Source organism: Carcharhinus amblyrhynchos, chromosome 21, assembly GCF_965287045.1.
Source record: "Carcharhinus amblyrhynchos chromosome 21, sCarAmb.v2.hapA, whole genome shotgun sequence".
NCBI lineage: Eukaryota > Metazoa > Chordata > Chondrichthyes > Carcharhiniformes > Carcharhinidae > Carcharhinus > Carcharhinus amblyrhynchos.
The window spans coordinates 49,075,173-49,103,148 of NC_137344.1; the positions used below are offsets into that span (position 1 = coordinate 49,075,173).

Consider the following 27,976-nt stretch of genomic DNA (forward strand, 5'->3'; position numbering starts at 1 on the left):
TGCCACTGTGAGGCAGCAGTACTGACCACTGTGCCATCTTTTCCATTAGCCTTGTCGGGATCCAGCATCCCCCTCCTCAGTTTTCCATGGTGCTGAGAGACAATCAGCACTACTTGCGGTGGGGTCACAGCCAAGGCTTTCCATTCCAGATCAGCAGTAAGACAGGGAGGGTGGAAAGTGTTGGAGGGCAAAGGTTTGACTTTAGGTAGAGAGTTAAGGATTTGAGGGGTGGAGACTGGGGAAGGTGCACACAGACACAAGACTGGGGGAAGGGAGGGATGCGGAAAATGTAGGGTTGGCACTGTTTTGAGATGCTATTGACGTTTCCATGTTGATATAACAGAGTGGTGCTGGCAGACGTAAACACATATAAACTCAAAATCACAAATAGACCACAATCTAGGCTGACAACGATAGATGGCATGTCTCCACATGCCTCTACATTTCATCTTCTACCCAACACACTCACCATTCTATGGTGCAGAAACATCGGGACTACCTGAGCCTCCGCTTAGCGCCATCATGACTGAAGAACACATTAACCTGTAGAGCAGCTCTCAGAGATGTCTTTTCTTTCACTGACATTTCACTGATGTCAGCACCGAGCAAAGAATGCACAGGCACTGTCATAGGATAGTTTAATACAACATTGAGTTGAGGCACTTGATGGGGCATTAGTGAGAAGAGCTGAGGGGATTGTGTGAAGAGGCATACACATTAGGGAAGTGGAATGGGTCCAAATCTATTTCCATTTGTGGATAGGATACACAGAAAGTGAACACTCATTCACTTTGTGATCCTTGTACTTCTTAATCTTCCCCAATTTACTGCTACATCTTGGTACATCCCTGACATCCCCAGCTGAGGTGGAAGGAGCCTGCTTACTGCAACTTTCTTGGTAGACACAGCCTGTTTACGCAACGTCCCATTGTCTGAGATCACTTTGGCATGCATCCTCTGGAGGGTCGAGACCTGGAAGGCCTTAGGTTGTTTTGAGTGCCCTGCTGTGGGGCAGGTTCACCCTCAGTGCTCTGTGGAGCTGATGGGGGTCACAGGAGAGGGTTTGACTTTGGCTAGACACTCTGAGTCACCTGGGTGGATGGGTGTCTAACTGTTGGTACTCTTCCATCTGGATACCCGAGGATCTCTGGCTGACCCCAAGGCAGTTAGAGTGAGGATGGAACGTACTGTCTCCCTCCCGCTTAGTCACTGATGGATGCCACTAATGCCTACTGTGATGGAGTGCAACTCCTGGAGCACAGCAGGCCCAATATCCTGGACCAAGATCTCCACCGCGGTCACAGTCCTACTAAATGCTGACCGCACTGCACTAGAGTATTGGCACAATGACATCAGACTGAATTTGGATGGACTCTTCCATCACACATTGCAATCTGTTGACTGATATTTCCACGTCGGTCATTACAGCTCCAGCATCTGTGCTAAGACCGAGTCCAGAGATTCTTCATTTCACTAGAACTCAGCAGAATTCTTACCTCCAACAGTTCTCCAAGTGTCAGAGACCTTGGATATCCCGGCCTTTGCCTGCTGTCATGATGGCACAAAGTGGAGGCTCAGGTAGTCCCAATGTTTCTGCACCATAGAATGGTCAGTGTGTTTGGTAGAAGATGAAGTGTAGAGGCGTGTGGAGACATCTTTCATTGTCAGCCGAGATTGTGGTCTATTTGTGAGGCTAAATTCTGAGTTTATACGTGTTCATGTCTGTCTGCACCACTCTGTTATATCAGTATTCCATAGGCACCATCCCCTCCGGCTCACCCTTCTCCACTCCTCAATCACCCCCAGCACCTAATTTGTGCTCACTAGATTGTGGCACACAAACTTGACCACCTCTGTTCTGCTGGAAGGTGTGGCCAAATATTGTATAGACAGTCTGGGCCTATATTCCTTGGCATTTAGAAAAGTGAGGAGTGACCTTATTCAGGCATACAAGATCCTGAGGAGGCGAGACAGGGTAGATGGTGAGATGATGTTGCAAGTGGCAGAGTCTTGAACAAGGGGATGTAGCTACAAGATAAAGAACAAATCATTTAAAACCGAAAGCAAAACATAAAATCAAGGTATAGACTGGCTTTGTCAGGGGGAGGGGATTGGGAAAAGAAATAACAAAATGGAGGGCAGAGTTCATTCTCTGAAGTTGTTGAACTCAACATTAAGTCCAGAAATTTGTAAAATGCCTAATTGGAAAATGAGGTGCCTGTTTGCATTGGGCTTCACTGGAACGTTGCAGTAGGCCAAAGATAGACACGTGGACATGAGAGCAGGATGTTGTGTTAAAATGACACACAACAGGAAGGTTGGGATCATGCTTGCAGACTGATGTTCCATAAAGTATTAATGCAGTCTGCATTTAGTCTCCCCAGTGTAGAGAATAGACCAGACTAAGTTAAAGGAGGTGCAAGTGAAACACTGCTTCACCTGAAAGGAGTGTTTGGAGCCTTGGACAGTGAGAAGGGAGGAGGTAAAGGGGCAGGTGGTACACTTCATGCAATTGCATGGGAAGCTGCTGTGGGAGTGGGATGAGGTGCTCGGGGTGATTGAGGAGTGGACCAGGGTGTCCCAGAGGGAACGGTGCCTATGGAATACTGAAAGAGGAATGAGGAGAAAGTGTGTTTGGGGGTGGCATCATACTGAAGTTGGTGGAAATAGCAGAGGATGATCCTTTGAATATGGAGGCTGGTGGGTTGAAAAGTGAGGACAAGGAGAACCTTGTCATTGTTCTGGGAGGGAGGGAGAGGAAGAGGTGAGAGCAGTGGTTTGGGAGGTGGGTCAGAAACAAGAACACAAGAAATAGAAGGAGTCCTTCACGCCTACCCTGCCATTCAATACAATCATGGCTGATCCACGCCAGCCTCAACTCCTTTTAACACATTTGAGAGCTCTATCAATCACAGCTCAGGAAAAAGGAAGACATGTCAGAAGTGCTATTTTGGAAGGTTACATCATCAGAACAGCTGAGATGGAGAAACTGGGAGAGAGGGATGGAATCCTTACAGGAAGCTGTAGACAAGGTAGCGGTGGGTTTGTAATGGGTATATTTTTAAAAATTTTCTCACAAGATGTGGGCATTGCTGATTTGACCAGTATTTATTGCCCATCCCTAATTGTTCAAGAAAGTAGTTGTGAGCCGCCTTCTGGAACCATCATGGTCCATATTAGTAGAAAGTATATCACCGGAAATGGTGTCAGAGAAGTCAAGGAAGGCGAGTTGGTTCCGTTGAACCGACCGAATATTTTTGAGCAGATTCAGCATCTCTGCACTTGTCTAAGATCCCTGACATCCGACACCTGTGAGAGTTGCCCTGGTGCCTGTAACCCAGTCTTGTACCTCCTGTGTTATCCCTGTACCTCTAAGTTTCTCCAATACCCAGCAGATAGTCCTTTACCTTGTCTTCAATCGGGCACTTTTCTTTCAGCCAATGATTCAACACTTCATCCTTGAATGCCCCAGTGTTGCCGACCGTACTTTGTTGGATCTTGGCTATGGTTGTGGCATCCTTTACAATCTGAATCATTCCTGCAGAAGTGCAACAAAACATTTGGGTTTGTGAACTTGGACAATTTTTAACCAGAAATCTATAAAACAGGTTACCACTTCATCCAGCACTCACTGTAAAAGATCATTACTGAGGTAACCCATTGAACACTGACCCTATGGCCATCCCATTAGTGACTGGACTTGACTTGAACACAAGATTGAAGACTGGTACCTAACTCACAGTGGTGCCCTACATAGCTTTCTAGGTTTTTATTTTGCTAACTGGTGCTAGTATAATGAACATTAAATCAAACACTTTCCATTTCCAGCTCCATTTCTCACATTCACCAACATTAGTAATTACCAGTTGATTCCCTAAACTCATGATTCTATTGGGACTGGATCAAGATTGGCTGAACTCAACTCACGAAGGATCATGATGGCCAGCAGACAGTGCTGACTTTGAGCCCATTGGTCCAAGTCACATTCGAACCCAGTCTGGTCTCAGAGATGGCAGGTTAGTGTATGAACCATCCAGTAATCCACACCCACTTTCTAAATACAGACACAGAGTCTACAAGGCCAGAGTAAAGAGAATGACTTTTTACCGATTTTGTTCCCTGTTGCAATGCATCCATATGGCAACAAACAAAGATCCAAGGATTCTGTCTCCCAGATTGAGTCCATAATGAGAAGGATCTAAGGATAAATGGAAGCGTTGTATTTATGAAACAAAAGTGTTCAAAGAAGTAACTATAGCATCATGAAACAATGTCTGCATCTATTACCAACTTTGTTTGCTTCTCCCACAGGGCTAAGTTTTGCTGTGTTCCTAGTGTTACATTATGAGGCAGGTATGGCCCCCCTCACCTACTGATGTAGTTACAAAGTGAACTCTCGTGTCTAGGGTTGTGCTCTAAACCTCTTAACCAACTGAGATTTCTCCTTGTGTGAAAACACAGTAATACTCATCTTTGCTTTACACAACAGACAGATTAAGCACCCATTTCCCTTGTAGATTACTGGGCTTCCTTCTCATGTAGTTAAGCAATGGCAAACATTTAAAGATATAATTCATCTTTCTCAATGGATACACAGCCTTTTCGGGGATAAGAGCTCCACAGAAAAAGTAGTCCAATTGTGGCTAAGAAAAGAAATTAAAGATAGTATTAGTTCAAGGAAGAAGTTTATAATATTGTCAAAACAAGTAGCAAATCTGAGGATTGGCAGGACTTTAGCAATCGATGAAGGATGACCAAGAATTTGTAAGGAATGTGAAAGTAACCCAGCGAGAAATATCAGAATATATTGTGAGAGCTTCTTATTCCTTCATGGGATGTGGGCATCAGTGGCAAGGCCACCACTTGTTACCCATCCCTGAGTACTCTTGAGAGTAGCAAAGGGTCAGCCACATCACTGTGGATCTGGAGTCACATGTAGGTCAGACCAGGTGAGGACAGCAGATTTCCTTCCAGATGGGTTTTATGACAATCGACAGTCACCATTGCTGAAAGTAGCTTTCAATTCCAGATCCTTTTTAATTAATTGAATGTATTAATTAATGGAAATGAATTTAAATTCCATCAGTTTCTACAATCATTTTAAAAGTAAGACTGAGTAAAATTAGCATAGAGACAGGAAAAATTTAAAAATGGGGAATATGGAAATAGCAGAGATGTTGAACAAACATTTTGTGTCTGCTTTCACAATGGAAGAATCAAAAGCTTACCAGTTAAATTGAGGAAAAGGTTCCTCATATTTGTGAGGCCCACATGCAGCATTAAATTAATTTCTAGTTATTGGAGATATAGAGGGACATGAGGAGAGTGCAGGAAAATGGCATTGTGATAGGAGATTAGCCATGATCTGATTGAATGGTGGAGCATGCTGAAAGGGCCAAATGGTCTTCTCCTGTTCCCATTTCCTATGTTCAGAAACCTGGGTAATAAAAATGATTCAAATGAAGGAGGCTGCACTTTCAAATGTGTTGCTGCCTCCAGAAACAGTGGATATGCAAAATACATCTCAACCCCATACCCCCCACTCCCAGCACATATGGCTTCAGGATGGGAACTTACAAAATCGGGGCTCCAATGCCATCTGGGCTAAGGTGCAGAGCCCTTCCCTCTCCGTGAAAATTTGGGCCTCAGTAATACATCAAAGAATGTTACATAGCGTCATAGAGGTTTAGAACATGGATATAGGCCCTTCGGCTCAATCTCTCCATGCTGCCGTTTTTTTAAAACCCCTAAGCTAATCCCAATTGCCTACATTTGGCCCGTATCCCTCTATACCTGTCGTACCCATGTAACTGTCTAAATGCTTTTTAAAAGACTAAACTGCACCCCCTCTCCTACTACCTCTGGCAGCTTGTTCCAGACACTCACCACCCTCTGTGTCAAAAAATTGCCCCTCTAGAGATTTTTGTATCTCTCCCCTCTCACCTTAAACCTATGCCCTCTAATTTTAGACTCCCCTAGCTTTGGGAAAAGATATTGACTATCTAGCTGATCTATGCCGTCATTATTTTATAGACCTCTATAAGATCGTCCCTCAGCCTTCTTTGCTCCAAAGAAAGAAGTCCCAGTATATCCAGCCTCTCCTTATAACTCAAATCATCAAGTCCCGGTAGCATACTAGTAAATCTTTTCTGCACTCTTTCTAGTTTAATAATATCCTTTCTATAATAGGGTGACCAGAACTATACACAATATTCTAAGCATGGCCTTACCAATGTCTTGTACAACATCAAGACGTCCCAACTCCTGTAATCAATGTTCTGACCAATGCTCTGTCACTCAGTAAACCCCTCTCCCCCAGCACCCAGTGTTACTGACTGTATCTGCACTGATATTAATCCAGCTCCCTCACACTGTCACTGAATAATCCCTCTCTCACCCAGCACCCAGTGTTATTGGCTGTATCTATACTGATATTAATCCAGCTCTCTCACAATGTCACCCAGTAACCTCTCACACCCAGAACCCTGTGTTACTGATTGATTGTATCTGCACTGATGTTAATCCAGCTTCTTCACACTGTCACTGAGTAATCCCTCTCTCCCCCAGCCCTTGGGTCACCCATGGTATCTGTACTTGTATGAATGCAGCTCCCTACGCTATCACTGAGTAACTCCTCTTCCACAGCACCCTGTGTTACTGACTGTATCTCCACTAATGTTAATACAGCTCCCTCACACTGTCACTCAAAACTCCTCTCCCCCAACGCCTATGTTACTGACTGTATTTGCACAGATGTTAATCCAACTCCCTCACTCTTTCATTCGGTAACAATTCTCTCTGCAGCACTGTGTTACTCACTATATCTCGACTCATGTTAATCCAGCTCCCTCACACGGTCAGTCAGTAACCCCGCTCAAAACTGATGAGGAGTGTTAGGCATATCCATAAACAATACAGTAAAAAGCATTGAAATGCCACAGCGAGAGACAGAATGTTACATTGAAGAATGCTGGATTATAGGCTGTCATTTTGAGGAATGTGAAGAATATCCAAGATCTTATTTCTGAGCATCACCTGTATGATCAGCATGTCCTGCCGCAGGTCATCTCCATGTTTAAATATGATCCCAATGGTATCCTTGGATATGGAGGTGAGGTCTGCACACTTAAACTCAAGCCACAAGGGCTTCTTCTTCGATGGCATGACTTTGCATTTATCCACCTGTAACACATGTCAATAGATGGTGAATGTGAGCCAGGTTAACTCTCTCATTCTGCAGTCTGGCAAGAATTTGACATTGTGTTTATGTTGATTACAAAATGATCCGAATTATGTTTCCATCATGACATTCGAGTGATTGTGTTAGTGTACTCCAGTATTTACATATAATACAGCACCTTCCATATTTTATTGAGTTACCTGACCTTACAGTCAGAGGACACGTAAACATAAGATATAACCAGGCTGCAAGCCTGCAATTTTGTCTAAGTTCTATTCCTAATGAAGTTAGTTTACAATAACAATATTGGTCATCCTGTAATATAAAAGCAAGACAGGTCTAAAGAGGGTGAATGCAAGCCAGATAAACTCTTTCGTTCTGCAGTCTGGGAAGGATTTGACAATGTGTTCATATTGATTATGAAATGAACTTAGTTATGTTTAGGCTCTGGCTGTGTGACAAACATTTATATAGCATTTATTTGATTTAATTTGATTTATTATTGTCGCATGTATTGGAATACAATGGGAAAGTATTGTTTCTTGTATGCTATACAAAGCATACCATTGATAGAGTACATGGGGAGAAGGAAAGGAGAGGGTGCAGAATGTAGTGCTACAATCATAGCTAGGGTATAGAGACAGATCAGCTTAATATATGGTAGGTCCATTCAAAAATCTGATAGTAGCAGAGAAGAAGCTGTTCTTGAGTTGGTTGGTATCTTATCTCAGACTTTTGTATCTTTTTCATGATGGAAGAAGGTGGAAGAGAGAATGTCTGCGTTGCAATGGATCTTTGATTATGCTGGCTGCTTTTCCGAGGTATTGGGAAGTGTAGACATAATCAATGGATGCGCAATGGACTGGATTCACAACTCTTTGTAGTTTCTTGCGGCCTTGGGTAGAGCAGGAGCCATACCAAGCTGTGATACAACCGGAAAGGATGCTTTCTATGTTGCATCTGTAAAAGTTGGTGAGAGTTGTACCGGACATGCTGAATTTCTTTAGCCTCCTGAGAAAGTAAAGGCATTGGTGGGCTTTCTTAACTATAACATCAGCATGGCAGGACCTATCTCTCAGACTTCAGAAATGATAAATGATTTTAAGTTCAAACTTATTATTTAGACAAAGTTAAAATCAAAAGATTATTGTTAAATCTCAACTACTTGTTGTTAAATAGCCTCAGTACCCTGAGATGTCCAGCACAGGCCAGTGAAACTGTCAGATTACCAATACTGGAACAGCATGGGAAATTGATGAGACTACCTTGAGACTTTCAAGTCAATTGCTCCATGTTTTGGGGTATAGCTGAACACCGACAGTACTGAGTTTGCTAATCTCAAAGAGGATATGGAAGAGGCTATAATGAAAACAGTGAGCTCGTGAATAGAAGGAGACAGAACCATAGAACCGTACAGTATAGCAAGAGGCTACTTGGCCCCTCGAGTCTGCACCGACCACAATCCCACCCGGGCCCTACCCCCGTATCCCTACATATTTACCCACTAATCCCTCTAATCTACGCATCTCAGGACACAAAGGGGCAATTTTAGCATGGCCAATCAACCTAACCTGCTCATCTTTGGACAGAGACAGAGTTAATGAACAAGGTCATCATTATTCAGTGACCCCTGTTGGAGAATGTCTGTTTTAGATCCAAAAGTTAAGAATGAGAAGTGTGGTGGTGTTGGGGGTGGGGTGGTGGTGTTGCTTGGTTCAGTGTTAAGCTGACTATCACTGTTTAGGCTTATCCATGAAGAATGGGCATTTGGATAAGGCACTGAAGGGTATCTGATGACACTGGAGTGGCAGATCGCATACTCAGCAGAGAAGAAAACTAGAAGGTGAGAGAGACCAACATAGGGATTGAGTCTTTTATATTAAATCAAATCAGTTATAAAAATTATTAAATTAGACCTCAAGGGGTGGTCACCCTTGCTGTTTTGAAAGTTGCCCCAGGCCCAAGTAAGGGGTCATACCTCACAGTTACTAGCCATGACCATTCAAACAAATTAGCCAATATATGGTGCAGATGGTGGGAGAGCTAGACCATCGGGGAATAGTGGTGCATAGGTCAGAGTGGAAACAAGTCATCCTCAATCCCAAGGGGCTGCTCAAGAAGAAGAAGGATCCTTCAGGAATGGACTTGTCTCTATGACGGCATACAGGAGAAAGTCAATGAAAATCCACCTCACATTCTCCTTTCCCTTATACATACTAGTCAAAGTGAAAATAGGAGCCTTCAACCTGCAACTGAAGAGGAAAGCACAAGACCCTGAGGCGTGATGAAATGAACAGAGAGCTTACACCACTATATCATGAGGTGGAGATGCCAGCATTGGATTGGGGTGGACACAATAAGAAGTTTCACAACACCAGGTTAAAGTCCAACAGGTTTATTTGGTACCATGAACGTTCAGAGTGCTGTTCCTTCATCAGGTGAGCCCTGATAAGCTCCGAAAGCTTGTGCTACCAAATAAATGTGTTGGACTTTAACCTAGAATTGTGAGACTCCTTGCTACTATATACCAACAGTGCCCCTAACAGAATGTACTGGCACTGAAAGGATAAATGACTGAGACAAATACCAGTCTGTCCCACAAAGTACATGTGAATTGTTTAACATTACACCTGCCACTCTGCAACAGCAATCTGTGTCTGCAAGGTCTGAGGGCTATTTTTGCCAAAGAGTGAAAGGGGCTCAAAATAGACGTTGTGCTATTAAGAGACATTTGTTTGAAAGTGTAGATTTAGCTGGCAATTTTAAGGCTAATCGATGAATATCATGATTTAAACTGGTCTGCAGGCGCTGATACGCCCTCTCAACTGCTGATTCGACATAATTTCTCTAGAGCTGTTTTTGTAATCTGATGTACCTTTAAATAATGTTAGGGAACAGATCAGGAATCCTAAGGTATATTATGAAGTTAGACAAGACCCCAACTATTTGCTATTTTTGGCATTAGTGTGAGGATCAGATATTTCACTCTAGGTATAATTTTATTGACAAACTTGGGAGTTTCTTCAAAAAATCTAATGGTTTAACTACATCAGAATGAATCAGCTTAACATTTAACATTTGAACAAAATTTAGACATGACAGGATACAATATTTAACTGCTAAACTGTCTCTATTTGTTCCAATTTAAACAATAGTCCTCTTATAGACTTAAACCCCCTTTTCAAAATCAGTTAGCAGAAACCACAACCTTATGTGCTTGTACTTGCCAATATTTCAAGAGCTTTTAGAACATCTCTGGAGAGAGAGAAAGAGTGAGTCTCTCTTAAACAGTCCAGTCAGCAACTGTTCTTGATTTTAAAAATGAAATTAAAACACTGGCTTTCCTGCAATCTTAACTCCTCCCATTAATCACATGAGTCTGTCAAACAACCTAATCAAACACCTAAGTAAACAAAAATCATCAACTGTTTTAAACAAAAATATTTCTAGCTAAAATCAGTCATTATCCTGCATTCTCAATATTTGAGCTGCCTACTGCTCAGACATATTGGCATTACATAAAACAGAGCTGACTTTCAAACAAATCCCTCGCAAGAAACATGATAAAATGCATTTCTTAAAGGCACAGTATCATCACAATAGCATCAAAATCCTCAGCTTAATTCTACAGCATTGTTGTTAGGAGAGGGCCAAAATTCTGGAACACCTTCCCTAATAGCACTGTGGGTGTCCCTACGCCACAGGGACTGCAGCGGTTTAGGAAGGCAGCTCACCACCACCTTCTGAAGGGCAATTAGAAAAAGGCAATAATTGCTGGCCTAGCCAGTGACATCCACAATTCCTTGAATGAGTAAACAAAAAAGGATGTTAGCAGAAATGCTAGCCGCCAAAATGCTGTGAAGTCCTTGCATGCTCACAGATAATCTAAACTGAAGAATTAATGATATTCTGGGTGTTGGCAGCACAAGATTCAACTCCTTTACCAAGATGGTGTCTTACACGAAACATGGGCTAAGCCAGAATTTTCAGCTTAAACCCTATCCGGACTCTGTGACACCTGAAATATCCACAGGAAATTGTTTTCATATAACCTGACTTACCACAAGAACACCAGCACGGAGTCCAGGATCGTATGGAACGCGGAAACATTCTGGAAAACCAGATGTTTGGAGTTTCTCAAGTTTGTGTTTTAACTGAGAGATCGCTATAAAACAAAACAAAATCAGAGAATAATCAGACACTTGTCAGCTATAATGAAAAGAGCACGAACTCTTTACTCCTGAGTCAGGCTTGACTCAGTTGGTAGAACTCTCAGCTCTGAGTTAGTAGATTCAAATCCCACTACAGAAACTGAGCACAAATACTTAGGCTAGCACTCCAATGTAGTAATGGTGGGGTGCTGCACTGTCGGAAGTGCCATCTTTCAGATAGCAGGTTAACCTGAGGCCATGTCTGCTCTGTCAGGTAAACATAAAGCATCTCATGGCATTATGTTGATAGAGAGCAACAGCGTTGCCCGTGGTGTCCTACCCAATATCTATCCCTCAATCGATATCACTGAAAAATATACAAATGACCTGGTCATTATCACATTGCTGTGTGTGGGAACTTTCTGTGTGCAGGTTGCCTGCTGTGTTTCCTTCCCTAAAGGACATTAGTGAACCAGATGGATTTTTCTGACAATTGACAATGGTTTCATGGTGATCAGTAGGTCTTAATTCCAGATTTTTTTTATTGAATTCAAATTCCACCATCAGCCGTGACAGGATTTGAACCCAAGTCCCCAGAGCATTAGCTGAGTTTCTAATTAATATAGATTTTGCTGGATCATTTATGGATGAGATGTTTCTTATAAAAACACACACTCCAAGAAGTTAGATGTGCAGTTGATGAAATCCAAAACAGCCATAGCTACGATTGACAAGTTAAGGAAGATATTCGCTCACCATGATATTCCAGAAGTGGGTGTGTCAGACAACGGCACATCATTCATGAAGAATTCCAAACATTTCTCAAGTTCAATAGCATTTGCCATGTGAGGTTGGCACCTTACTACCCAAAATCAAATGGACTGGCAGAGCAGGTGGTACAAACATTTAAGTCAACATTTAAAAAAAAGGTGAAAAAAGGCCCCTTCCTTTCTGCATAGCCAGTATTCTATAATCATATAACACCATCCCAAACATGACCACATGGGTCATGCCAGCTGAGTTACTGATGAAACAACGGTTACTAACAAGATTGGACACTATAGCCCTGAGTTTAGCCAAGAGTGTGGAGGCTAGGCAGCTTCCCACAAGGTAAATCATGATTCAGGAAGGAAAAACTGAGTGTTTAAAGCAGCGGATGCTGTCATTGTTAGAAATTTCACAGCAGGCCCGGCATGGCTGGCTGGGAAAATGGTGAAGAGAACAGGACTGGTCTCCCAAGTCATGGAGATACAAGGCTGCAGGCTTAGGAAACACGTGGAGCACCTGAGGAGGAGAGCAGTAATGGCGATGCTGCAGATAGTTCAGGGATGCCAACCCTGGTCACTGGGATTTTGGTGGAGAATGTGGGGCCGGAGCAACCAATGGTTGTGGAGACTGAGGAGTCAGAATCTGCCCAAGAGCCACCAGGATTAATGAACCTGCCTTTCTCATCTGTCCAGTCTGGCCTTTTAAATGTAGACCAGCCTACCATCAAACAGACACTCTGACAGAGCCAGGGAGTCTCTGGACAAAAATCTTTGAAGAGGTTTCCGGTGTTTTTTCCTGATATCCTATTTATATAAGAGCTTGTGTGCCTACCTCACCTGGTTCTTTGTTTCTCCTTGGGAGTGTTTCAAATTTTAGAGGGAAGGAGTGTAGTACAGTGCCCTTTGGAGTGGGGCGGGGGGGAACATTTCTTGACGGCAAAATGATCAGCGAGAACCCTATGGATCTTCTTCGCAGAAAGCTGAGTCAATCGGGAGGAGGGTGTGCACCACAGGCCAAGGAGGAACTCATAGTTGGAGACAGGGAGTTGAGCAGAGCAGTCACATTTGTAATCTAATCTGACCTGTTGCATATATTTCTTCTGTTGACAACAAAGCCTTACATTGTTAAATCCACATCAAGTCGCCCACGATCTGTTACACCCTCACCGTATATATTTGTTACTGAAATTGCATGCAATGCCTTTACCACCTCCTTACTGAATACAATTCCAAAGCTCCCCTGACCAGTTTCTCATCTTCCATTCTCCATAAACACCAGCTGATGTAAAACTCTTGCCCATTTCCGAGTACCAAGTCCTTTCCAACTATCATTCTGCCTTTATTTACCAACATTGGCTCCCAGTTCCACCAGCACATTACATTTAAAATTCTTTTCCCATGTTTAAATATCTTCATGAACTTGCACCTTCCTATCAATAGTTGCTCCTCTAGACATACAATTACCTACTCCACCCCTTCCCTCCCACCACCCCATCCTGGATTCTGGCCTCTCGTGTAGCCCTCAACCCTTCCCTCTACTATTGGCAGCCATGGCTTCAACTGCCTAGGCCACTGAATGCACTGCCTTAGCCCCTCCACCTCTTCAATGCCCTCTCCTGCCCTCAGACACACCTTACAATCCACCACTTTGGCTAAGCTTTTGGTCACCTATCATATCGTGTTCTTTCGTATCACTGAATAGTGACGCATGTTGTAAAAGCTTTTCATCTTCCACTCATCAGGACAAATCACAAGATTACCAAACTGCATGAAAAGAGAGTGCTGAATGGTTGGCAAGCGGAATCTGATTGAGGCTTTGCCATGGAGAACACACCGGTTAATTGATGACTGACAGTTAACTGCCAAATTTTGTTGAAATTCAAACCAGGCAGGTGGATTCTGATTGGTCAAGGCATTGTCCTGGGCAGTGAACCAGACAATGGCTGTCACCCATTTTTTTCAATTGTGAAATGTTCAGAGTTTATTTACTCACCAAATAAAATCAATTAAGTTAGATCTATATGCATTAGAGCAAATAAGCCATCTCTGAAACTACAATGGGGGTGATTATCCAACCCTGTTAGCCCCAGACACAAATCCTGCTGGGCCACCGAACTTCGCAAGGGACCCGAAATGGGATTTGCATTGGGTGTTAAATTGTTTCCGACGCCCCGGCCCATTCTACCTGTCGCGGTCAGGATCTCACCGAGAACGAACAAGAAACGATCCAAACTTATTTGCATTGATTATATCCTCAGTGGTGAGATTGAAGTCAAATGCAGTGGCTTCCTGTTTTCCTCCCTCACCACCACAAGCCTGCAGGAAGTCACCCGAGTGCCAATCAGTACTGGTCCCTAAAGGTGAAGACCAGGTGCAATGGAGTAGCAAAGAGATATTCAGCACTCACCTCCAGGACGCACATGGGCAAAGAGTCTGCTGCCAGGCTGCAGAGCGGGGTACTTTAAGGAAGCTGAGGGTTGGGAGGGAGGGGTTTGGGCTGGGCTAGAAGGATTCAGGTCAGTGATCTCCCCTGGAATAATGGCCACATGGCTAGTCTTCTCTCTCTATCTTTTAAAAGCTTTGGACAATCTCTGAGCACGTCAAAGATCTGTGAGGTTGCAGGGGCTAGTCCTCTCTCTGTAGCATTCAAAATTTTTTGAAGTGCTTTGTTCACATTCCATTTCATGCCCTATTTTATTTTAGAACCCTCTTGAATGGCAACTCCTGTATGTTGGTGGGATTATCATTGTTTATTCATATTGCCCTTCATGTTCCATTAACTCTGAAATATTTCCTAGAACAAACTGAAAAAGCACTAGTTGTACAGTCTGAGTTCATTTTTTAAAGGGGATTTTTTTCTACTCTTATGCCTGAACAGTGTGCCTTTACTGGAGGCTGATTTTACCCATTACAAACAGCTTGCACAACTCAGAGATTACAGTGCAAGGATTCTTCAATGAGCCCTTCTCACATAGATATTATAACACGCCGGATGTCTTGAAGGACACTGTAAGCAGTGGGTGGTCAGGGACATGGCTAGACAGTGTCCTGGGACACTGATGTCCCGAAGACCTGATGCCAGCGAGGTTGGAGGTGGATCACCCTGATGCCTGCGTGGTGTGGTTTGGGGAGGCATTTAGTTGGGAGGAGGGTGGGAGTTGCCCCTCTGTGGCCAAGGGTTGGAGGTGCTCCCCTTGTCTGCAGCGGGGCATAATGTCCATGGAGGATGAGGGGGGAGCTATCAAAAGAGAAAACACTGGAAAATCTCAGCAGGTCTGGCAGCAACTGTAAGAAGAGAAAAGAGCTGACATTTCGAGTCTGGATGCTCCTTTGTCAAAGCTAAAAGGCATAGAAAGTGAGAGATATTTATACTGCGGGATGAGGGAATGAAAGATGAGTCATAGCCATAGAAATAAGGGGAAAGGCTGCTAATGGCAGCCCATAGAGAGAATAAAGGGTGTGAATGGCTAAATGGCAGAGAAGCTCAAATCGGAGCAAAGCCCTGCACCATATTGACAGCTTCCAGTTCGCAGGCCCTAATCACCTCCTATTCACCATGGATGTGCAATCTCTACCTCCATCCCACACCCGGATGGCCTGAGAGCTCTTTGCTTCTTTCTTGAAAAGAGACCTGAACAATTCCCATCCACCACCACTCTCCTCCACCTGACTGAACTTGTTTTATCAACAACTTCACCTTTAACTCATCCTACTTTCTCTAAATCAAAGGAGTAGCAATGGGTACTCGCATGCATCCTAGCTACGCTTGTCTTTTTATGGGGTGTGTGGAACATTCCTTGTTCCAGGCCTAGCCAGGTTCCCTCCCACAACTCCTTTACTGGGACATCAGTGACTATTTTAGAGCTGTTTCATGCTCTCATCCAGACCTTGAAAAATTCATCAACTTCACTTCCAGTTTCCACCCCTCCATTGCCTTCTCCTGGTCCATCTCAGACCATTCCCTTCTCTTCCTTGATCTTTCTTTCTCCATTTCCAGCAATAGACTATTTACCAATATCTACTACAAGTCCACTGACTCCCACAGCTAACAGGACTACAGCTCTTCACACCCTACACCCTGTAAGGACGCCATCCCTTCCTCTCAGCTCCGTCGCATTTGTTCCTATGATGCCACTTTCCAAAGTGGTGCTTCTGATATGTGCTCTTTTTCCCTCAACCGTGGATTTCCATCTACAGTTGTCAACAAGACTCTCAACAGCATGAGGTCCATTTCCTGTGCCACGATCCTCACTTCCTTCCCTCCCTCCCAGAACAAGGATAGAGTCCCCCTTGTTCTCACATTTCACCCCATCAGTCCTCCGCATACAAAGCATAATCCTCTGCCATTTCTGCCAACTCCAAACACATCCTCCCTTCACTCCCTTTGTCAGCATTCCGCAGAGACCATTCCCTTCGGGATAACCTAGTCCGCTCCTCCATTATACCCAACACCACTCCCATCACTCATGGCACCTTCCCATGCAGTCACAGAAGGTGTAACACCTGTCCCTTTCCCTCCTCTATGCTCACCATCCAAGGTGCAAAACACTCATTCCAGGTGAAGCAGCGTTTCACTTGCACCTCTTTCAATTTGGTCGATTGCATTCATTGCTCCCAATGTGCTCTCCGGTATATCGGAGAGACTAAACATAGACTGGGTGATCACTTTGCTGAGCACTTTCGCTCTGTGGGCAATCAGGACCCTGACCTTCTGGTTGCTTGCTATTTTAACACACGATCCCATGCCCACATATCTGTCCTTGGCCCTGCTGCAATGTTCCAGTGAAGCTCAACGCAAACTGGGGGAACAGCCTCTCATCTTCCGGCTGGGCACATTGCAGCCTTCCCGTCTCAACATCAAATTCAACAACTTCAGATATTTAGTGCTTCCCCACCTTGATCCCTTTGTTTTCATTTTATTTCATTTTTTAACTATTCTCTACATTTTATTTCTTTATTGTCTTTTTTAATTTTTCTTTGCCCCCCCCCCCCCACTCTTTCCCTCTATTATATACGCCCCTTCCTTACTTTTTCCCCCCTTTGTGTACCTTTTCCTCCTTTTTCTCAATTTTACCTCTTTCCCTCCTATTTCCCCCTCCCCCCACATCTTCATCTGTCACAGTTTACCCTCTGATTTCAGCTTCTCTGCCGTTTTGCCATTCACACCCTGTATTCTCTCTGTGGACTGCCATTAGCAGCCTTTCCCCTGGTTTCTGTGGCTATGACTCATCTTTCATTCCTTCACCCTGCAATATAAATACCTCCCACTTTCTCTGCCTTTTAGCTTTGACAAAGGGTCATCTGCACTCCAAATAGCTCTTTTCTCTCCTTACAGATGCTGCCAGACCTGCTGAGATTTTCCAGCATTTTCTCTTTTGGTTTCAGATTCCAGCATCTGCAGTAGTTTATTTTTAAGGGGGTGGGGGAGGGGGAGAGGAGAGGGGGTGGGGTTATCACTTTACTTTGAGCTTTTTAGAGATCAGGGCATCTTTAAAAAGGGGTCCCAATCTCTGAGGAGCGTCTTTAGGTCCCGCAGACCTCTTTAGCTGTACAAATCACGTCAACCTGAAAAAAACCATCTAGCGTGGGTGGATTACGATCAGGATCGTACTGACCCACCCAACAGGAATAGCACAGTGTTTCCCGCCAGAGACCACACTTAGAAAGATTTTGGGAGAATTGCACCCAGTGTTTCCGGATAAATGCAGGAATATTTCTCCACCAAAATGCAGTCAGTGGAGGAATTTTTAATTTTTAATTCAATACAATTCTGTATATACAACCAATCACTTTCAACATGCCGGTCTCCAGGTGATATTTACTGGGGGGAGGGAGTCATCCAATCATCTCCATTCTGGCTGGGACTTAGTTGTAGCCAAAAAATGTATGTACGTACCTTGAGCAGAAATGTCATACTTCTCAGCTGTGACATTCTTTATCTCCAGTGTGACTTTGTGAAGAGCTTCCATCACCTTGACCTGTTTCATGAAATCCATCAGCATGGCTGTCCCACAGCCTCGGAGGTAAGCCTCCAGAATGACAGCATAGCGCTGGCGGTAGTGCATCGACTCAGCCACCTCACTCCTCAGAAACCAGAACAGAAAATGTCCAATTCGTTTACTCTAGTAAGAGGGCAAAAGTAAAAAGTCAGGAGAGAGAAATTCTTCACCCGATAACGTTTTGAGAGGGGAGAATATCAAAAACATTCCTCCAATCAACAAAGGGAGAATTTGTACTCACCCTTAATGCTCGTTTGAGAAGAAATCGCGCTAGGGCACTGTCATGGTAGGGCTCAAACTTGACCGCCTGAAATCAGTTTAATTTAATATATCAATAAATGCACAGGTTCCAAGTAGGGACACAAAGCAATAACATCTAGCACTATTTTAATTGTTAATGATGTGGGTGTCATTGGCTAGGCCAACATTCCCCTGCACTTGGAAAGGGATTGTCTCGAATCATTGCAATCCATGTGGTGTAAAAAGGTAAAGTCAGTGTAGTCCTAGATGACCAATCTCCCCTTTGAGGGGCAGAGTTGACAGATGGTGATTTAACCTGCGGATCAGGCAAGGGGCAAGATTGAGAAGGAGGGACTTTCATGAGTAACCTGCAGCTGTTGGTGTTCTCATGCATCTGCATTTTGTCCAACACCTAGAAGAACAAATGCACCTTTTTTCTTCCAGCTGTTGAACAAAATTTGATACTGAGCTACAAAAGAGTCATTAGGACAGGTGGCAACAAGCCTGGCCAAGGAGACAGATTTTAAGGAGCATTGTAAAGGAGGGAAGAGAAGTAGAGAAATAGGTCTTGGATGGAATTCCAGAGGTTTGGATGCGGAAACTGAAGACACAGCCACGAATGGTGGGGTAGAAGGAACTTGTTGATGCATTAGAGGTCAGAATTGGAGAAGCATAGGGACCCTGGGGCATTTTGGGCTGAAAGAGGGTGAGGGGTAAGACCTTGGAGGAATGTGAAATGAGAATTGTAAAATCGAGTGCTGATTATCTAGCTGACAATATGGGTTAATAGGGCAGGACACAGGCAACAGAGCTTTAAATGAGCCCAAGTTTACACAGGGTGGAAAATAGGATATCAGGCAGAAAAACATTCTGTCGAGTATAGGGGTAGCAATGACATAATATTGTAATACAGCTAAAGAAAAGCCCCAGAAACACTCAATGCTGAGTTTCCATTTCCATTTCCCACTCAGACAGTTACAGACCAGCCCCCAGGCTGTCCATCACCTTGTCTGCACCTTTAAGACTTGACTAACTGTAAAGACTTGCATTCTAATCAGTATTCTATAAATTGAGTGTGTGCCTTTATATGCACTGTTTGTGATCAGAACTCCCATTCACCTGACGAAGGGGCAAACCCCAAAAGCTAGTGGCTTTTACTACCAAATAAACCTGTTGGACTTTAACCTGGTATTGTGAGACTTCTTCCTGTCACCACCTAAAGACCAGCCCCAATATCCATAGCACTGCCAAGTGGTCCTTAGCATCTACAAGGAAGAATCACTGAGTTCCCTTTTGACCCGGTAAGGAATGTAACAACTGCAGCTTAATTGTGGATTCAGCAGCTTTGGGGAAATACTTACAAAAGCCAGGGACGTGGGGTATTACAGTGAAGGGTGCATTTTTCAAAAATTCTTTCATAGGACAGGAGCATCACCAGCATTTATTGCCCATCCCTAATTGCCTGAAAGTGGCGACGAGCTGCTTTTTTGAACCATTGCAGTCCATCTGATATTGGTCCACCCACAGTACTGTGAAGGAAGGAGTTCTGGGATTTTGATCCATCAACAGTAAAGCAGCAGTGAGATATTTCCAAGTCAGGATGGTGAGTGGCCTGGAGGCAAACTTGTAAGTTGTGGTGTTTCCATCTGCTGCTCTTGCCCTTGGTGGTAGAGGTCACAGGTTTGGAAGGTGTTGTCAAAGGGGGCTTCTTGAGTTCCTGCAGTGAATCTTACCGCTGTCACTGCATTATGTTAAACAGACTACCCCCCCCAAAGCAAATCAAGTTAGCTGTTGTTGTTAGCATATCTTCACACCCATACTGTTCACTTTACCCTTTGGGGATTAGTGGGGAAAGGATTTCTGAGCTATTTGCCTATTGAAATGTGTTGGTCACTCCTTCCGAGGTCAGCAAGTCATGGCCTTGGACTCAACTTGAAGCTTCTGGTTCAGTAGTAGGAGCATTACCCACTGCATCACAAGACCTCAATCAAGGTAGTCAGAAACTGACACTGCCTTCCCTTAACAATCGATGCTGACAATTTTGGATTAATCAGTGCCTTTCTAAATGACTGACGTATGCTGTCTCAGAGAATTTTTTTCCACTAAATTGCCCACTGTCTAGGTTAGACTGGCTGCTCTGTATTAATGAGCGCTCCTTTGTTAAACAATGGTACATTAGCAATTTGCCAACATGCAGCCTTAAGCCAGAGAGAACTGAGAAATGATGGTTGGAACTTCTGCTATTTTCTCCCTTGCTTCTGTTAACAATGGTATGCATTTCACCCAGGCACCGCAGCAATATCCCCACTTTCAAAGATGCTAAACCCCTTAATACTTCCTCTTTCACTATGTCAATACTATCCAACATTTACAAAAATGTTAACATTAAACCCCTCTTTCACAAAGATGGACTTAAAATATTTATTAAGACCCATTGCCTCCACCTTCCACCTCCATATGCAAATTCTGCCTTACTCTTTGTTTAGTTTCCTGTTTCTCATTATTTAACTTTAAGACACACTGGGTTTTCAGCAATTCTACTTACTAATACCTTGTGCGCTAGTCCTCTTGCTACTTCACTAACTGCCTGTTGAATTTCATTCCCGCATTTTCAATATTCCTCCAGTTTAAAGATTAAAGTTTATTTATTAGTGTCACAAGTAGGCTTACACTAATGCTACAGTGAGGTTACTGTGAAAAACTCCTAGTTGCCACACTCTGGCACTGTTTGGGTTTACTGAGGGAGAATTTAGCATGCACCTAACCAGCACATCTTTCAGACTGTGGGAGGAAACAGGAGCACCTGGATGAAACACAGGCAGACACGAGGAAAACATGCAGGATCCACACAGGCAGTGACCACGAAGCCAGGAATCAAATCTGGGGCTCTGGCCTTGTGAGGCAGCAGTGCTAACAACTGTGCCGCCTAGACTTTTTGTATGATAGAGCTCTCAACACCTAATACAAGCTTCCCTCTTTTTATCTTCTCCTTTTCTGCATGCTTCTTGGAATCAGGATGTGGGATGTGGATTTAGGGGTGAATGGTGGCATCCTAGGTTTGGGAGTCCCATCAGTTTTCTTTCCAGAGGCATATTTGTTCTGAACCCTCTCTATCTGATGAATCTTATCCCACTGTTTTGATATCCCCAAGTAGCTGAACATAGTCTACCTTTACCTAAATTACACTTCAGCTTAGTAAAATTAGCAACGCCCAATTTTAAACTTTCACTCTTGGTGTAACTTGTCCTTTTTTATGAATATGCTATCTCTAACCAAATTATGATGAAAGTGTGAATAGTGGAGTGTGTCAAAGAGTGTTACAGTGAGAGTGTGAGGTTTATCAGAGTGTTATAGTGAGAGTGTGATGTTTATCAGAGTGTTATAGCGAGAGTGTGAGGTTTATCAGAGTGTCACAGTGAGTGTGTGAGGTTTATCAGAGAGTTACAGTGAGAGTGTGAGGTTTATCTGTGAGTGTTATAATGAGAGTGTGTGGTTTATCAGAGTGTTACAGTGAGTGTCTGAGGTTTATCAGCGTATTTCAGTGAGAGTGTGAGGTTTATCAGAGAGTGTTATAGAAAGAGTATGAGGTTTATCAGAGTGTTACAGTGAGAATGTGAGGTTTATCAGAGTGTTACAGTGAGAGCGTGAGATGTATCAGAAAGTATTATAGTGAGAGTGTGAGGTTTATCAGAGTGTTATAGTGAGAGTGTGAGGTTTATCAGAGTGTTACACTGAGAGTGTAAGGTTCATCAGAGTGTTATAGTGAGAGTGTGAGTTTTATCAGAGTGTTCACTGGACTCCGGGGAAGTGCCGGAAGATTGGAAAATGGCTAATGTTACGCCGTTGTTTAAAAAAGGTAGCAGACAAAAGGCAGGGAATTATAGGCCGGTTAGTTTAACGTCTGTAGTTGGAAAAATGCTAGAATCCATCATCAAAGAAGAAATAGCGAGGCACCTAGAAAATAATGGTTTGAACGAGAAGATGCAGCACGGATTCGTTAAGGGGAAGTCGTGTTTGACGAATTTATTGGATTTCTATGAGGATGTGACTGGTGCGGTAGACAGAGGGGAACCAGTGGATGTGGTGTTTTTAGATTTCTAAAAGGCGTTTGATAAGGTGCTACAGAAGGTTAGGGTGCACTGTAAGGTGTTAGCGTGGATAGAGGATTGGCTGTCTAATAGGAAGCAGAGAGTTGGTATCAATGGGTGCTATTCTGGTTGGTGGTTGGTGACTAGTGGAGTGCCGCAGGGATCGGTGCTGGGGCCTCAACTATTTACCATTTATATAGATGATCTGGAGGAGGGGGCTGAGTGTAGGGTGACGAAATTTGCTGATGACACGAAGATGAGTGGAAAAGCAAATTCCGTGGAGGGTGTGGAAAGTCTGCAGAGAGATCTGGATAGGCTGAGTGAGTGGGCGGGGACCTGGCAGATGGAGTATAATGTTAGCAAGTGTGAGGTTATCCACTTTGGCAGAAATAATAGTAGGAGGGAATATTATTTAAAAGGCAAAAAACTGCAGCATGCTAAGGTGCAGAGGGACCTGGAGGTCCTTGTGCACGAGTCGCAAAAACCCAGTCTCCAGGTGCAGTAGGTGATCAAGAAGGTGAATGGAATGCTGGCCTTTATAGCGAGGGGGATAGAATATAAAAGTAGGGAGCTCTTGCTGCAACTGTACAGGGTACTGGTGAGGCTGCAGCTGGAGTACTGTGTGCAATTTTGGTTGCCGCACTTGTGGAAGGATATATTGGCCTTGGAGGGAGTGCAGAGGAGGTTCACTAGGCTGATACCAGAGATGAGGGAGTTGGCCTATGAAGGGAGACTAAATAGACTGGGTCTGTACTCATCGGAGTTTAGAAGGATGAGGGGACATCTTATAGAGACGTGTAGGATAATGAAGGGGATAGATAGGGTAGAGGTAGAGAGATTCTTCCCGCTTAGAAAGGATAGCAGGACTAGAGGACACAGCCTCAAGATAAGGCGGGGGGAGGCAGTTTAGAACAGAGTTGAGGAGGAACTTCGTCACTCAAAGAGTGGTGAATCTCTGGAATTCTCTGCCTGTTGAAGTAGTGGAGGCTACCTCGCTAAATACATTTAAGTCACGGGTAGATAGGTTTCTAACAGACAGGGGAATTAAGGGTTATGGGGAGAAAGCAGGGAAATGGAACTGATCCACTTCAGATCAGCCACGATCTTATTGAATGGCGGGGCAGGCTCGAAGGGGCTAGAGTGTGATGTTCTTATAGTGAGAGTGTGCAGTTTATCAGAGTGTTATAGTGAGAGTATGAAGTTTATCAGAGTGTTATAGTGAGAGTGTGAGATTTATCAGAGTTTATAGTGAGAGTGTGAGATTTATCAGAGAGTGTTACAGTGAGAGTGTGAGATTTATCAGAGTGTTACAGTGAGAATGTGAGGTTTATCAGAGTGTTATAGTGAGAGTGTGAGGTTTATCAGAGTGTTATAGTGAGAGTGTGAGGTTTATCAGAGTGTTATAGTGAGAGTGTGAGGTTTATCAGAGTGTTATAGTGAGAGTGTGAGGTTTATCAGAGTGTTATAGTGAGAGTGTGAGGTTTATCAGAGTATTACAGTGAGAGTGTGATGTTTATCAGACAGTGTTACAGTGAGAGTGTGACGTTTATCAGAGAGTGTTACAGTGAGAGTGTGACGTTTATCAGACAGTGTTACAGGGAGAGTGTGAGGTTTATCAGAGAGTGTTACAGTGAGAGCGTGAGGTTTATCAGAGTGTTACAATCAGTGTGTGAGGTTTATCAGAGAGCCACAGTGAGAGTGTGATGTTTATCAGAGTGTTATAGTGAGTATATGAGGTTTATCAGAGCATTATAATTAGAGCGAGAGTGATATCAGAGTGTTCTAGCAAAGGTGAGTATCTTGCTATGGTGAGGCTGTAAGATACATCAGTTTGTTGCAGTGACTGTGAGCTATTGCAACGAGAGTTCGAGTGAGAGCGTGGGATGTATCGAAGGATGTAATAATGAGCTGGTTCTGTATGTTCAATCTAATCTTCCTTTGCTCCTGTTTTATTACTGATAGTTGCTGCTTAACAATTGGCTGAAGGCTTCTCATTTAACTTGAATCCCACTTTGTCTGCAACATGAGGGAATAAACAAGGGAAGATCATTCCTTGTGTAATAAGTAGAATTGGAATGCTTGAGAACCATTTTCAGTGTATTTTATCTGACTCCAAATTGATTCTGCTCACCCCTCTGTGTGCTGCCATTTGCCAGAGTCTGGTTTTTAAGGACCAAATTATTTAGCAATTTCAACATGTATGATAGCTAGTGGAGAGAGACAATTATATTGGGTACCAGGATGAACCCAGTTCCAAACTCATCCAAGATCTCCACACATTTCCCTCCAGGGCACTGGGCACTTTTCTTCTACCTATACATAAAATACAACAGTGTCCGCTGATAACTGCTGACTTAGCTCTGACTGGTTATAAGACTTGGGGCCTTCTGGTTTCAATGGTTTAGTGATACACAAATTATTTTTATCAGAAAGACAGTGGCATAGTGGTATTGTCACTGGAGTAGTAATCCAGTGACCCAGGACAATGCTCTGGGGACCTGATTTGAATCCCAACTCGGCAGATGTTGAAATTTGTATTGACTAAAAATCTGGAATTAAAAGTCTGATGTTGACCATTGTCGATTGTTGTAAAAACCCATTTGATTCACTAATGTCCTTCAGGGAAGGAAATCTGTCTTCTTTACCTGGTCTGGCCTACATGTGACTCCAAATCCTCAACAATATGGTTGATTCTTAAATGTCCCTCAAGGCAATTAGAGGGATGGACAATAAATAGCGAGAGGATTCGAGTACAGAAGCAGAGATGTCTTGCTGTAATTTTACAAGGCCTTGGTCAGGACACACCTAGAATATTGTGTGCAGTTCTGGTCTCCTTATCTGAGGAAGGATATTTTGCTATAGAGGGAATGCAGAGAAGATTTACCAGGCTGATTCCTGGGATGGTACGACTGACAAATGAGGAGAGATTAAGTCAGTTAGGATCATATTCGCTGGAGTTCAGAAGAAGGAGTCTGATAGAAACAAATACAATTCTAACAGGACTAGACAAGGTAGATGTAGGAAGGATGTTCCTGATGGTGGGGCTGTCCAGAACCAAGGGTCACAACCTAAGCATGCAGAGCAGACTGTTTAGGACAGAGATGAGGAGAGTAATGAGCCTGTGGATTTGCTAGCACAGAAAGTAGTTGAGGCCAAAAAATTATATGTTTTTAAGAAGCAGTTAGATATAGCACTTGGGGCAAAAGGGATCAAAGGATATGGGGGAAAGGCAGGATCAGATATTGAGATGGATGATTGGCCATGATCATAATGAATGGTGGGGCAGGCTCGAAGGGCTGTATGGTGTCTTCCTGCTCCTATTTTCTATGTTTCTATGTAAATTCTGGCCCAGCCAGTGAAGCCCACATCTGATGGAAGAATAAAGAAACCTATAGACTTATTGCTTCAATCCCACGCCCCCTGTGTAACTGGAAGGTTAGTTTACCTGGACCAGCTGTAAGAGATATCGTAGCACCTCACTATTGTCAAGGGTCTCCAGCTTTCGAATGGCCAGTGCCCGCACCTGCTCATCTGAAAATCGGCAATCCAGAAGCTGCATCGCAAGTCCCACATCCAAGACACTGCTCTCCCAAACGTCCTGTCTGTGTAAAAGCTGGTGGGTTTTCAGCACCACCTCCTGTTGCCCCCATTTCACTGAGCTAAGAAATTTGGGGTAGGCCTTGGGCTGCCTCAGGCATTCGTGTTTGAAATGCCACAATAATTCTTTGTCCTCTATGGTCAGTGGGTTCAGGGGGTCAGTGCTGATAATCTCTTCAAACTGTTTGCGTAGCTGACTGTGCATCTCGTGTCCCGACCTCTCAATCTCAGGGTCATGGGTTTGACAGCTTCGTGGAAGGGCAATTGGGTAATTGTATCTGTCCAGCAGGATGCAAATGGCCATGGAGGTCTGCTTGTCGGGATTGGTCGCTGATGTGAGCTTGTCAGCTTCAATAGTGCCCTGTTCTTCACCCTTATCAGGAATCTTCCACATGTGAAGCACGTACTCTCCTTGTCGGAGAAGAGATCGATGATCAATCACCAACAGGTTGACATAGTACAGCATGTGGTTCTTACTCTTGGTATCCCACGTGTTTTCATCCTGTGACTGGAACGCAGCCTTTGCACTTTGTGCTGGTGCTTTACCACAATAAACCTGAAGATTCAGTCTTGCCCCTCTGGACAGATCCTTGACTTTAATATCAAATTCAAGCCAAACATTCCAAAGGACTTCTTCAGTAAAGGCTTTTGTAGAAGTCCTTTGTTGTGCAAGCACTTGCTGCCCATGTAGTATACTCGCCTCTACAAAGACAGTAAGTTCTGTGTTTCTCGGGAGCACAGGAATATCAATCCCTATAATCTTGACTCTAAATTTCCTGTCGCAATCCCAGAGGGATATGGTAAACACTTTGTCATGATCTCTTCCTTCCAGGGTTAATTGCTCGTGTGATCCTGTGACCCCTGTACAGTCATCCACAAGAGGCCACTCTTCCTTCTGAACTTCATCCAGTGTTGGGTCTGGGGGTAGATCCAGGACAAAATGAATTTCCTCACCATTCTTCAGGCAGCTTCTTACCCAGTGGAAATCCTTGATTGGGTTGTTACCAACTATGTAATCCTCCCTGCCACAGACCCTGAGAACAAAGTCCTCCTCATTATGGTTCTCACCAATTTCTAGTAGCCCCTTTTTGTTGGCCATCTTTTTGAAGAAGTTCTTCAGAATACTTTGTGGTGTCTCATCAATGGAAACTTTTATAGTCAGGCTTGTGGTTCCCCTGTGAATAATTATGAAAATGTTATTATTGTAGATCTTACTCAGCAGATATCCAGGCAAGGGCTTTGAGATGATCCATGGGTCCATTGAGTAGAGTTTTGCATCCCTGGTGGACACTTCATTCAGCTGAGGGGTGATCAGTTTCCGTCGGGTAAATTCTAGCTCGTCATCATGGACATTGCTCACATCAGTGACATCGTAGCCAATTAGGTAGTTCAGGTCATTTTGCAACTGCAAGGATTCCCTGGAGGTTTTTGTTTTCTGGACCAGGTGAATCTTGCCGTTGCTTTTCTGTAGTGCCTTCCAGTAGTTGATGCAGTCCAGTGTTTGGATCACTTGGTGTTTGTCATAAATCTCATACCATTGCCCCTTCTTCTGGTACATTAACTTGAACTGGTCCGGGCTAAGCTTCTGATAGAAATCCGGGTAAGCACTGATCCCACCAGCTTTCACCCAAACCTTCGCTTTTAGTTGCTCCACTGTGTAATTCCCAGCCACCTCCAGGGAGGCCTTCTCATGTACATTATTGAGCTTGTTGCGTGTGGGTAAGACAAACTCAATGGCCAGCTGCTCCAGAGAATAGTACTGCATGTTTCTGCTTGTGTTGGCTCGCATCTTCCGTCTTCGCCGTCTGTTGTCCTCTCTCATGACAATAGGAAACTCATCATTGTCATTCTTTGGCTGTTCCATGCCAGGGGTAACCTATTGAGGAAACATAGCACAGAGAAAAAAATGTATTCATGTGATACAGTGCTGGATCCCTTTGGATCCCTGGGACAT

The 27,976-nt window shown here is 43.7% G+C and overlaps 1 protein-coding gene across 2 annotated transcripts in view; it reads right to left on the bottom strand.

Annotated features, from left to right (window-relative positions):
• The window catches only part of pik3cg (phosphatidylinositol-4,5-bisphosphate 3-kinase, catalytic subunit gamma), a 44,060-nt gene that overhangs the window by 8,357 nt on the left and 7,727 nt on the right, over window positions 1–27,976 (bottom strand). For both annotated transcript variants that reach the window (XM_080209123.1, XM_080209122.1), the window contains exons 2-8: window positions 25,871–27,898; window positions 18,339–18,404; window positions 17,995–18,220; window positions 11,242–11,345; window positions 7,036–7,182; window positions 4,108–4,198; window positions 3,408–3,538 (exon numbers count right to left, since the gene is read on the bottom strand). In XM_080209123.1, the coding sequence (XP_080065249.1) occupies window positions 3,408–3,538; window positions 4,108–4,198; window positions 7,036–7,182; window positions 11,242–11,345; window positions 17,995–18,220; window positions 18,339–18,404; window positions 25,871–27,886 (2,781 nt within the window). In that variant the 5' untranslated portion in view covers window positions 27,887–27,898. The remainder of the gene's footprint in view (window positions 1–3,407; window positions 3,539–4,107; window positions 4,199–7,035; window positions 7,183–11,241; window positions 11,346–17,994; window positions 18,221–18,338; window positions 18,405–25,870; window positions 27,899–27,976) is intronic.